The sequence below is a fragment of the Urocampus carinirostris genome, chromosome 1 (genome assembly GCF_059441175.1).
Source record: "Urocampus carinirostris isolate Australia breed hairy pipefish chromosome 1, RoL_Ucar_1.0, whole genome shotgun sequence".
Classification (NCBI taxonomy): Eukaryota; Metazoa; Chordata; class Actinopteri; order Syngnathiformes; family Syngnathidae; genus Urocampus; species Urocampus carinirostris.
In genome coordinates this window covers 70751779-70762310 of record NC_142349.1, presented here as the reverse complement: position 1 = coordinate 70762310, position 10532 = coordinate 70751779, and the positions used below count along the sequence as shown (strand labels likewise).

At 39.7% G+C, this 10532-nt stretch overlaps 1 protein-coding gene across 1 annotated transcript in view; it reads left to right on the top strand.

Moving 5' to 3' along the window:
• Positions 1-359: 359 nt before the first annotated feature.
• The window catches only part of tgs1 (trimethylguanosine synthase 1), a 36762-nt gene continuing 26589 nt past the window's right edge, over positions 360-10532 (top strand). The window contains exons 1-5 of the mRNA XM_088350072.1: positions 360-570; positions 659-726; positions 3876-3997; positions 7310-7397; positions 9702-9800. Of these exons, the coding sequence (XP_088206198.1) occupies positions 464-570; positions 659-726; positions 3876-3997; positions 7310-7397; positions 9702-9800 (484 nt within the window). The 5' untranslated portion in view covers positions 360-463. The remainder of the gene's footprint in view (positions 571-658; positions 727-3875; positions 3998-7309; positions 7398-9701; positions 9801-10532) is intronic.

Sequence of the window (10532 nt, the reverse complement as noted above, 5' to 3'; positions counted from 1 at the left end):
TTATTTGCCAATTTTGTGTGTGAGTCCTTGTATCTGATTTCCGGGATGCTGAGTGGTAAAAAGGATAAGATTTTTTTAATTTTACACTAAATGTTTTTATACCAGCCTTTGAAATGCATCTCAGTGAAGAAAAGTGATTTTTATTTGATCTAATAATACATTTTTATTTATTTTTTTTAACCATCGTGCGTGTGTGGGATGGGTTTTTTTTTTTGGCTAATTGAATATTTTACACAACACGTTGGCTAGCAATTCGTTGTCCGAAAATTGCAAACAAATACTTTTTGATTTAATTGGAAAATATAACAAGACTTCAAAACAAACCGCTATTTTATTCTGAAACGTCATTGCTGGTAACTTCCGGGCCATCCCACCGATACGGAAATAATATTTCAGCATGTCGGTACTTCGAGTAAATCGTATTAATTAATGTATCTTTTATTTTGAGCCTGCAAAATTCGTCATGATGCTAGAAAAGAACACTGTGACAATCGTGGCGGATATATTCTTCAAACGAAGATACGCAACCGAAGAAATAATCCACTGTTGCTGCTCCAGGGCTTTTGTGCAGTCAGTGGGATTTTTCCCTTTTATCTTGCAAACACGCGCACAAGCTATTAATTAAACCACATTTTTTTCTGGCTTTTCTTTCTTCTAGCGATCGAGAACTCTTTCGGTCGGATAACAGATTCATCACATCAGGACTGGGAGAGGATATCATTCAAGGTTAGTAGAACAGCGCGTGTCTTTCGGATCTATTTTAAGTGTCCATTCTTTAATCCACCGGGTTTAATAATGAAAACGAATTAATGATCTAAAGCAGGGGTGTCACACTCATTTTAACTCGGGGGCAACACGATAGAACAAACATTCTCTCGGGGGCCGGACTAGTACCGTAGAGAGAAAGAAAAAGAGAGAGAATGAGGGGAGAGAAAAAGAGAGAGGGTGAAAAAAGTTAGAGAGAAGAGAGAGAGGGCGTGAGAAACAAATGAGATAAATTGAGAAATAGTGAGAGAGGGGACAATAAAGAGAGAAAGAAAGAAATCCAAAGGAAAAATAGACAAAAAGAGAGAAGGGGAGAGCAAGAGAGAGAGAAGAGGAAAAAAGGAAGAGAGAGAGGGCGTGAGAAACAAATGAGATAAAAAAGAGAAATAGTGAGAGAGGGGTCAAGAAAGAGAGAAAGAAAGAAATCCAAAGGAAAAATAGACAAAAAGAGAGAAGGGGAGAGCAAGAGAGAGAGAAGAGGAAAAAAGGAAGAGAGAAGAGAGAGAGGGCGTGAGAAACAAATGAGATAAAAAAGAGAAATAGTGAGAGAGGGGGCAAGAAAGAGAGAAAGAAAGAAATCCAAAGAAAAATAGACAAAAAGAGAGAAGGGGAGAAAGAGAAGGGGAGAGCAAGACAGAGAGAAGAGGAAAAAAGGAAGAGAGAGCAAAAGAAGGTAAAAAGACACAGCGAAAGAGACAAAGAGGAACAAAGAATGAGAAAGAGAGAGAGAGTGAGAGATGGAGTGAGAGAAAAAGGGAGGAAGAGAGTGTGTGTGAGAGAGAGAGAAAGAGAGAAGATGAAAAAAGGAAGAGAGAGCAAAAGAAGGTAGAAAGACAAAGGAACAAAGAATAAAAAAAGAGTGAAAGACACAGAGTGAGAGAAAAGGGGAGGAAGAGAGAGAAAGAGAGAAGAGGAAAAAAGGAAGAGAGAGCAAAAGAAAGTAAAAAGACAACGAAAGACAAAGGAACAAAGAATGAGAAAAAGAGAGTGAAAGACACAGAGAGTGAGAGAAAAAGGGAGGAAGAGAGAGAGAGAAAGAGAGAAGAGGAAAAAGGAAGAGAGAGCAAAAGAAGGTAAAAAGACAACGAAAGACAAAGGAACAAAGAATGAGAAAAAGAGAGTGAAAGACACAGAGAGTGAGAGAAAAAGGGAGGAAGAGAGAGAGAGAGAGAGAGAGAAGAGGAAAAAAGGAAGAGAGAGCAAAAGAAGGTAAAAAGACAACAAAAGACAAAGGAACAAAGAATGAGAAAAAGAGAGTGAAAGACACAGAGAGTGAGAGAAAAAGGGAGGAAGAGAGAGAGAGAGAAAGAAAGAAGAGGAAAAAAGGAAGAGAGCAAAAGAAGGTAAAAAGACAACGAAAGACAAAGGAACAAAGAATGAGAAAAAGAGAGTGAAAGACACATACGTAGAGTGAGAGAAAAAGGGAGGAAGAGAGAGAGAGAAAGAGAGAAGAGGAAAAAAGGAAGAGAGAGCAAAAGAAAGTAAAAAGACAACAAAAGACAAAGGAACAAAGAATGAGAAAAAGAGAGTGAAAGACACAGAGAGTGAGAGAAAAAGGGAGGAAGAGAGAGAGAGAGAAAGAGAGAAGAGGAAAAAAGGAAGAGAGAGCAAAAGAAGGTCAAAAGACAACGAAAGACAAAGGAACAAAGAATGAGAAAAAGAGAGTGAAAGACACAGAGAGTGAGAGAAAAAGGGAGGAAGAGAGAGAGAGAGAGAGAAAGAGAGAAGAGGAAAAAAGGAAGAGAGAGCAAAAGAAGGTAAAAAGACAACAAAAGACAAAGGAACAAAGAATGAGAAAAAGAGGGTGAAAGACACAGAGAGTGAGAGAAAAAGGGAGGAAGAGAGAGAGAAAGAGAGAAGGGGAAAAAAGGAAGAGAGAGCAAAAGAAGGTCAAAAGACAACGAAAGACAAAGGAACAAAGAATGAGAAAAAGAGAGTGAAAGACACAGAGAGTGAGAGAAAAAGGGAGGAAGAGAGAGAGAAAGAGAGAAGAGGAAAAAAGGAAGAGAGAGCAAAAGAAGGTAAAAAGACATCGAAAGACAAAGGAACAAAGAATGAGAAAAAGAGAGTGAAAGACACAGAGAGTGAGAGAAAAAGGGAGGAAGCGAGAGAGAGAAAGAGAGAAGAGGAAAAAAGGAAGAGAGCAAAAGAAGGTAAAAAGACAACGAAAGACAAAGGAACAAAGAATGAGAAAAAGAGAGTGAAAGACACATAGAGTGAGAGAAAAAGGGAGGAAGAGAGAGAGAGAAAGAGAGAAGAGGAAAAAAGGAAGAGAGAGCAAAAGAAAGTAAAAAGACAACAAAAGACAAAGGAACAAAGAATGAGAAAAAGAGAGTGAAAGACACAGAGAGTGAGAGAAAAAGGGAGGAAGAGAGAGAGAGAGAAAGAGAGAAGAGGAAAAAAGGAAGAGAGAGCAAAAGAAGGTCAAAAGACAACGAAAGACAAAGGAACAAAGAATGAGAAAAAGAGAGTGAAAGACACAGAGAGTGAGAGAAAAAGGGAGGAAGAGAGAGAGAAAGAGAGAAGAGGAAAAAAGGAAGAGAGAGCAAAAGAAGGTAAAAAGACATCGAAAGACAAAGGAACAAAGAATGAGAAAAAGAGAGTGAAAGACACAGAGAGTGAGAGAAAAGGGAGGAAGAGAGAGAGAGAAAGAGAGAAGAGGGAAAAAAGGAAGAGAGAGCAAAAGAAGGTAAAAAGACAACGAAAGACAAAGGAACAAAGAATGAGAAAAAGAGAGTAAAGACACAGAGAGTGAGAGAAAAAGGGATGAAGAGAGAGAGATAGAGAGAAGAGGAAAAAAGGAAGAGAGCAAAAGAAGGTAAAAAGACAAAGGAACAAAGAATGAGAAAAAGTGAAAGACACAGAGAGTGAGAGAAAAAGGGAGGAAGAAGAGAGAGAGACAGAGAGAGAGAAATACAAGTACAGAGTTTGTAAGAGGTGTGTCTTTGGCAACATCAAATGTACATATTTCAACCTGCAGCTCGTTTTTCTCTTGCGCTTCCCTCAGGGTTGTCTCGCGAGCCATATTCAATCCCTTGACGGGCCTGATCCGGCCCGCGGGCCGCCCGTTTGACACCCCTGATCTAAAGCGTGTGGAATATTTTCTGCAGAAGCGGTAAACGAAGAAGAGGAAAGCGACGCAGAGGAAGAATGTTTGGATGAAGAGGCTCAGATGATGCTCAAGATGGGTCTCCCCCTTGCCTTCGCGAGCTCTTCCAACCAGCGGAAAGAGGTACCTTATCTTATCGTACGAGTCATTTTTATTTGTCACGCTCTTAATCACAAAGAGTCTCAAAGAGCTGCACAGACCACAGATTATTGCAAACTACAGACTATTATGACACCATCCCCTGATCTAAAACCTACATGAGGTCAAGGAAAAACTCCAAAACCTAAAGAAAATGAAGAAACCTTGAGAAGGGACCGCACATGAGGTCCTCCCCCTTTCAGGATGACCAGGCTAAAATGGATGTTGCAATTACAAATAATACACAGATATTTTCAACATAAAATATAGGTTATTCATATGCTATAGAATAGAAGCGTGTTTTAAGCTTAGATTTAAACAGTTTACCTGAGGTTGCAGATCCAATCTCAGGGGGAAGAGCATTCCACAGCACCGGGGCCCGAATGGAGAACGCTCTCGAACCTGCGGATCTCTTCTTGGCTCTTGGGATCACTAGTAGACCAGCGTTTTCAGAGCGAAGGCTCCAGACCGGAACATAGGGGGTACCGTATTTTCCGCACTATAAGGCGCACCTAAAAGTCTTAATTTTTTTCAAAAGCTGACCATGCGCCTTATAATACAGTGCGCCTTATATATGGCTCAATATTAAATTCGCAAGGTCTCGCAACTTACGCAACTGTCGCCGATTCGATTTTACCCCGAACGTGGAGTAGTCCGCGGTGTATGCTGGGATTTATATACCGGCGTTTCATTGGCCAACCAATGTGTCAATCATCATTTGAATCGATCGCTATTGGCTGAAGTTATTCAGAGCCTCCAATAGGCTAGATGGCCAAAACAAACCCTGCAATTGGCCGAGTTTAGCAATGGCGTAGCAAGTCCGCGGTGTATGCTGGGATTTATATACCGGCGTTTCATTGGCCAACCAATGTGTCAATCATCATTTGAATCGATCACTATTGGCCGAAGTTATTCGGAGCCTCGGATTGGCTAGATGGCCAAAACAAACCCTGCAATTGGCCGAGTTTAGCAATGGCATAGCAAGCTTAGCAAGCTTGCCAAAGTACACCATAAAGAAACATGTTTTATTAGTCTGTATTTGCAAATAATTTACTCTCCTGGATTTACTTCACTCACGGTTGTAAGAAGACCATGATTGCGTATCATTATTGAACGTGAGAACTTAGGTGAGCTATGCGGCTTTATATTTTCCCGGTATCTTGTTTTAGAACGATCTTGATGTTGCTGTGATGAGTTGAGTGAATGAAACTCAATTCCAAGTGTTTATTGTCATATGCACAGTAAAGTTGCGAGCGAAAATAGAAACTAAGGAATGGTTGGCATTTCTTAAATCCCAAGACTTTAACCTTTCGAATAATATTTGAAATGATGCATTTGAGTGACACCGCATCCGCACGTGTCTACGACACGTATTTGCTCCTTTGCAAGCTTTGGGAATGTTAAGGGGGTAATCAGTTGGACTGAACTATCTGACTGTTTTGTCGACGTTCCCATTGTAGCGCCTTATAATCCGGTGCGCCTTATCTATGGAAGATATAGGACCAAAAACTATTTTTTGGGGGTGCGCCCTATAACCCGGTGCGCCCTATAGCGCGGAAAATACGTTAATTACATCTGAAAGATATGAGGGAGCATCTTGAATCTTTCTTCTGAGGCTGAGGTTTTGGCTTAATTCCTAGCCCCTTCTCCATTTTTCTTGTGTTTTCTGTGCGTCCACTTTGGAAAATAATATGCAAGTGCACGACCTTGTAACGCTCAGGAAAGTCCGGAAGTTATTTGATCCAGGCTTCTGATTGGCTGCCGAGTATGCAAATTGCCAAACGAACCGAAATTTCCAAACCTTAGAAGACTTCGAAAATGGTAGAAAGCAAACGTTTGACCTGATGATAAAAAATAAAAAACGAAATCTTTTTTTTTTTTTCCTTTAAAAAGTTGTCGGCCACCCGAGGGAAGACGTTTTGTAAGTTGCACGCCCGACGTAAAAGATGCACGCCCCGGGCGTCCGGGCAGACTTTATGTATGTGGGTGGGTGTTGTATGCCTTTAATTGCCCCTTGGGGACAAATTAAGTGTTTTGATTGATATGAAGCCAATATTCATTTGCTTTAGAATAATTAAAAATGGAGTACAATTTTTATAGTAATGCAAAAAAAAAACAATATTTGTTATCAATTTAAATAAAGCTTTAATAACTCTCTGAAACCTTTTACAGAAAATACATTTCAATTTCAGCACAAACAACAACTAATCTTGCACTTCAACCGAAAACTAACAGTGCAGGAAATAGAATTAGGCTTAGCAGCAACTTGTGTAAAAGTACCGTATTTTCCGCACTATAAGGCGCACCTGAAATCTTTTTTTTTTTCAAAGCTGACTATGCGCCTTATAATCCGGTGCGCCTTATATATGGATCAATATTGAGCCGCGACAGGTCTTGCAACTTACGGTAAGCAGCCACCGACTCCATTTTTCGCGTAGAAGAAGTGCGCTGTGCATACTGGTAAATATTAAACAACGATTCTCTTTTATTTGTGCGTTCGTATAAAGACCTTGAAATGGCTCCTATTAAGAGACACGCTTACAATGCAGAGTTTAAACTCAAGGCGATGAGTCACGCAGTAGAACACGGGAATAGAGCAGCAGCAAGAGAGTTTAACATTAATGAATCGATTGTGCGGAAGTGGAGGAAGCATGAGGATGAGCTGTTTACGTTTTACATTTTACAGTTATTATGTTATTCCTTTATTGTTATTGTTTTGCACTTGTTATTGTTTTTGCACATTACGAGTGTCACTATATTGCGATTGCACTAACATTTAATTTACCATCACAGTATCAGACGTTTTTTTGCGTGTTGACTAAATGGAGGAAAAGTAAAATGTTATGCCTTGCTGTTGTTCAAAGATGTTAAAGATGTGTCACGAAAATGCTTTACCTCAGAGAAAATAATAAAACAGCTGTTTATTCATTTTGGGAGTGAATGTAGTTGTGGAAAGCTTGTTTGTTATCTATTAATAAAGTTTGACTGACCTATCGGACTGTTTTGTTGACATTCCCTTTAGCGCGGCCCCATCTAATGGTTGCATAACGTAACTACAGCCTCTACTGTAGCGCCTTATAATGCAGTGCGCCTTATGTATGGAAAAGGTTTTTAAATATTTCATTCATTGAAGGTGCGCCTTATAACACGGTGCGCCTTATAGTGCGGAAAATACGGTACATACATTCTTAAATATCCCCCAGATCGTTTTTTACAATGAATAAATATAAACGTCAGTACAACCAAGATACAGTGACTTAAAACAAGTGCATCCTAAACCTATTTTTCATGTGGCAGGAGAAGCGTTCCACCAAAAGACCAGTTACTTATCAGACAGAATCTTCTGAGGAAGAGGAGGAAGAATCATCAAAGCGTACAAACAAAGGTAATATACATGTCATTTCTTTGTTGCAGCTACTTTTTCTTTTAGCAAACCTTGTTGTACAACACCAAAAAGGCTGCAACGATTTGGCTCATTTATTTTAAAGTGTGTTACAGACGCTCCCCTACTTACGACCATTCGACTTACGTAAAAAGGTAGATGCGATCATTTTTCTCGGGATTTGGAAAAATATCCGGACATTGCTGTAAGTTAGATTTTGTATTGTGTGCAACTTTTCCCGAGTACAGGACATTACTGTAGTGCTTCTTTACGCCACTACCGGCTTGTGGTGGCGCTGTGAGAGGTCACCCAGCATCCACCCTGAAGAAGAAATCCGGTTTCTACTTCCTAGTTTGTGTGTAAACATACAGTACTACGTGTACCGTATCTTTAAGAACTTTGACATTTTTATTGTTTAATATCTCGGGCATCCATTCAATATGTTTGGTGTAAAGAAGAGGCGAGCCGTTACTTTTGGAATGAAAGTGGAATAAGAAAGCTTGATGCGGTTGAGAAAATGGTCGGAAGGCTTTTCTCCAGCCACTTTTTACCACGGAGGAGGACCTCTTGAAGCACATCTTCCAAAAGTTAAACTCAACTTTATTTATCTTTATAAAGCATATTATTTAATGAAAGGTTGTTTTTTTTAGTACAAAACAATAAAGGTTACTTATACAAGCCTTAAACATACCGATATAAACCTTAAACATACAAAATATAGGACTGAAGCAACTTACCAACAAATCCACCTGACGAACTATCAACCAGAATCTCGTTAAGTAGGGGAGCGTCTGCATTATCATTTAGAACAGTCAAGTCAACAGTTTGTGAGGCCCTTAATCACAAAGAGTCTCAAAGGGCTGCACAGACCACAGATTATTGCAAACCACAAACTATTATGACACCATCCCCTGATCTAAAACCTACATAAGGATAAGGAAAAACTCAAAAACCTCAACATGAGGAAAATGAAGAAACCTTGAGGAGGTAATCGAATCTTAAGTCACGTTTATTTTTATAGCTCTATACAAGTATTACCGAAATATTACATTTTAACAAGTGCAATCTACAAGTACTTTTCATTGTAGCTCCATGAATAAACTGGTATTATTTTCTGGGTTACAAGTAGGAATAATGATGCCAGAAATGAATCATGGTTAGATAGATAGATAAATAGATACTTTATTCATCCCCGTAGGGAAATTCACACGTACAGTAGTATCCTTTTGTTGTTTAATAACAGATTAACAGGATGGCCTCGGGGTGCTTTGTTGTAGTTTAGCAACAGCTAGTGGATGACGTCACACGCTAGGCCAAAAGTTCGACGTCCCTGCAGCAGATGGAAATCTTTGTGCCCAGGGTTACACCACCTCGTGTTCACTTAGATAGCGAGTCCACTTCCTCTCCGCTTCCCGCAGGCTTTTGTGTCTCTGTCTGTCTGTCTGTCCTAACAGCGCTGAAACCGGTAAGCTCCATGTTAGCGTCCGGGATGCTAGACGTGAGCCACGTCAGATTCTCACCGTTAATTACACGTAATCGAGTTACATACATTACAGGCAGCAAAATGGTAAATGGTCTGCATTTATATAGCGCTTTTCAAGTCAATGAAGATCTCCCAAAGCGCTTTACAATGTGGTTCACACTTACCCATTCACACACACACTCACACACCAACCAGGTTGGGTAGGTTTACTTTAACTTGATTACTTTCAATTACTTTTGGATTACTCCAATACCAAATATGCTAATGAAAGACAAAAGAAACTAAATATGAATAAAATGATGACTCACAACACGTGGTAAGCTTTCTCTCCTGGCTTTGATCTCTTTGATCCCCGGTAAAACTACGACAGAAACAAAATGAAAATAAATCCAAACAGCTTGCCAACATCATTTTTGCCGTTCCATGTATTCCGTTACTCCCCAAGCCTGCACAAAATTTAGTCATTTCATTCACATTTAGTTTATTTTGTCTTTTATTAGCATATTTGGTATTGGAGTAATCCAAAAGTAATTGAAAGTAATCAAGTTAAAGTAACCCTACCCAACCCTGCCAATAGGGAGTCAGCCATGCAAGGCGCGTACCTGCTTATTGGGGGCATTAGGGATTCAGTGTCTTGCCCGAGGACACTTTGACATATAACACGGAAGAGCCGGGAATCGAACCTGCGACCTATTGATCCCAAGACGAGCGCTCCACCTCCTGAGCTAATAAGGCTCATTAAAAGAGCTCACTTTAGCCACAAAAGCTTCATTTTTACAAAAAAAATGTATCCTCAATTTATACTCTTTACCACATTTGCACAGACATCAATGGTGCCCCAGATGAGGGACTGAAGACGAAGACACAGAGTGAAGGAGTTGAAGCTTCATCTGGAAATGATGCTGGCTGGGAGACCTATTGGGGTAGGACTGATGCTCATTCTTTGCATTTTCTTAAATGAGAACGTGATGTTCAGTGTTCATTTGACCTGTGAAAAGTGATGGGTCCCGAAGACTCGCATGCTCAAAAATCTATGGGTCCCAACAGAGATCTATGGCTCCCCAAAATTTACTGTTATCGAGGTTGAATTTGTAAATCGGCGACAAATATATAAAGAAATCTATATATTCATTCAGTTTTATTCATCACACTTAATTGGTAATACAAAGCAGTTATCACTTCAGATTTTTCAGTTCACAAAAATACTGCACAATATACAAAATAATATTGCTAAAATATGAGTCTATATATTCATGCAGTTTTAATCACTTCCGATTTTTCAGTTCATATATTCTTGGTGGTTTGCTGTCCCGCCAGAGTTGTAATGCCTTCTCAAGGTCCAATTGCAGCAACGGAATTTCCGCAGCTAATTTGTGGTTTTCATTGTCGATCCAATGTGCTTTTCTGAAAGTTCGTATTCCGAAATGATTTATGCAATCCAGTTTTTTTGTCACGCTGGGTGCACGCATCACAGAACATGGAGCCTCCATTGTCATCCTCCTCATAGCGTAACCAGGAATATAATTGAGTCCATTTTGGCAGAAAAGTCCTTTTCTTGCTAGGAGTATTCTTTTGTCTATCTTTCGTCGAATCGTTCGCTTCAAAACACGTGTTTTCCTTGCCTTCGCGGGCTTCTGAAGAATTTCTCTGCGTTT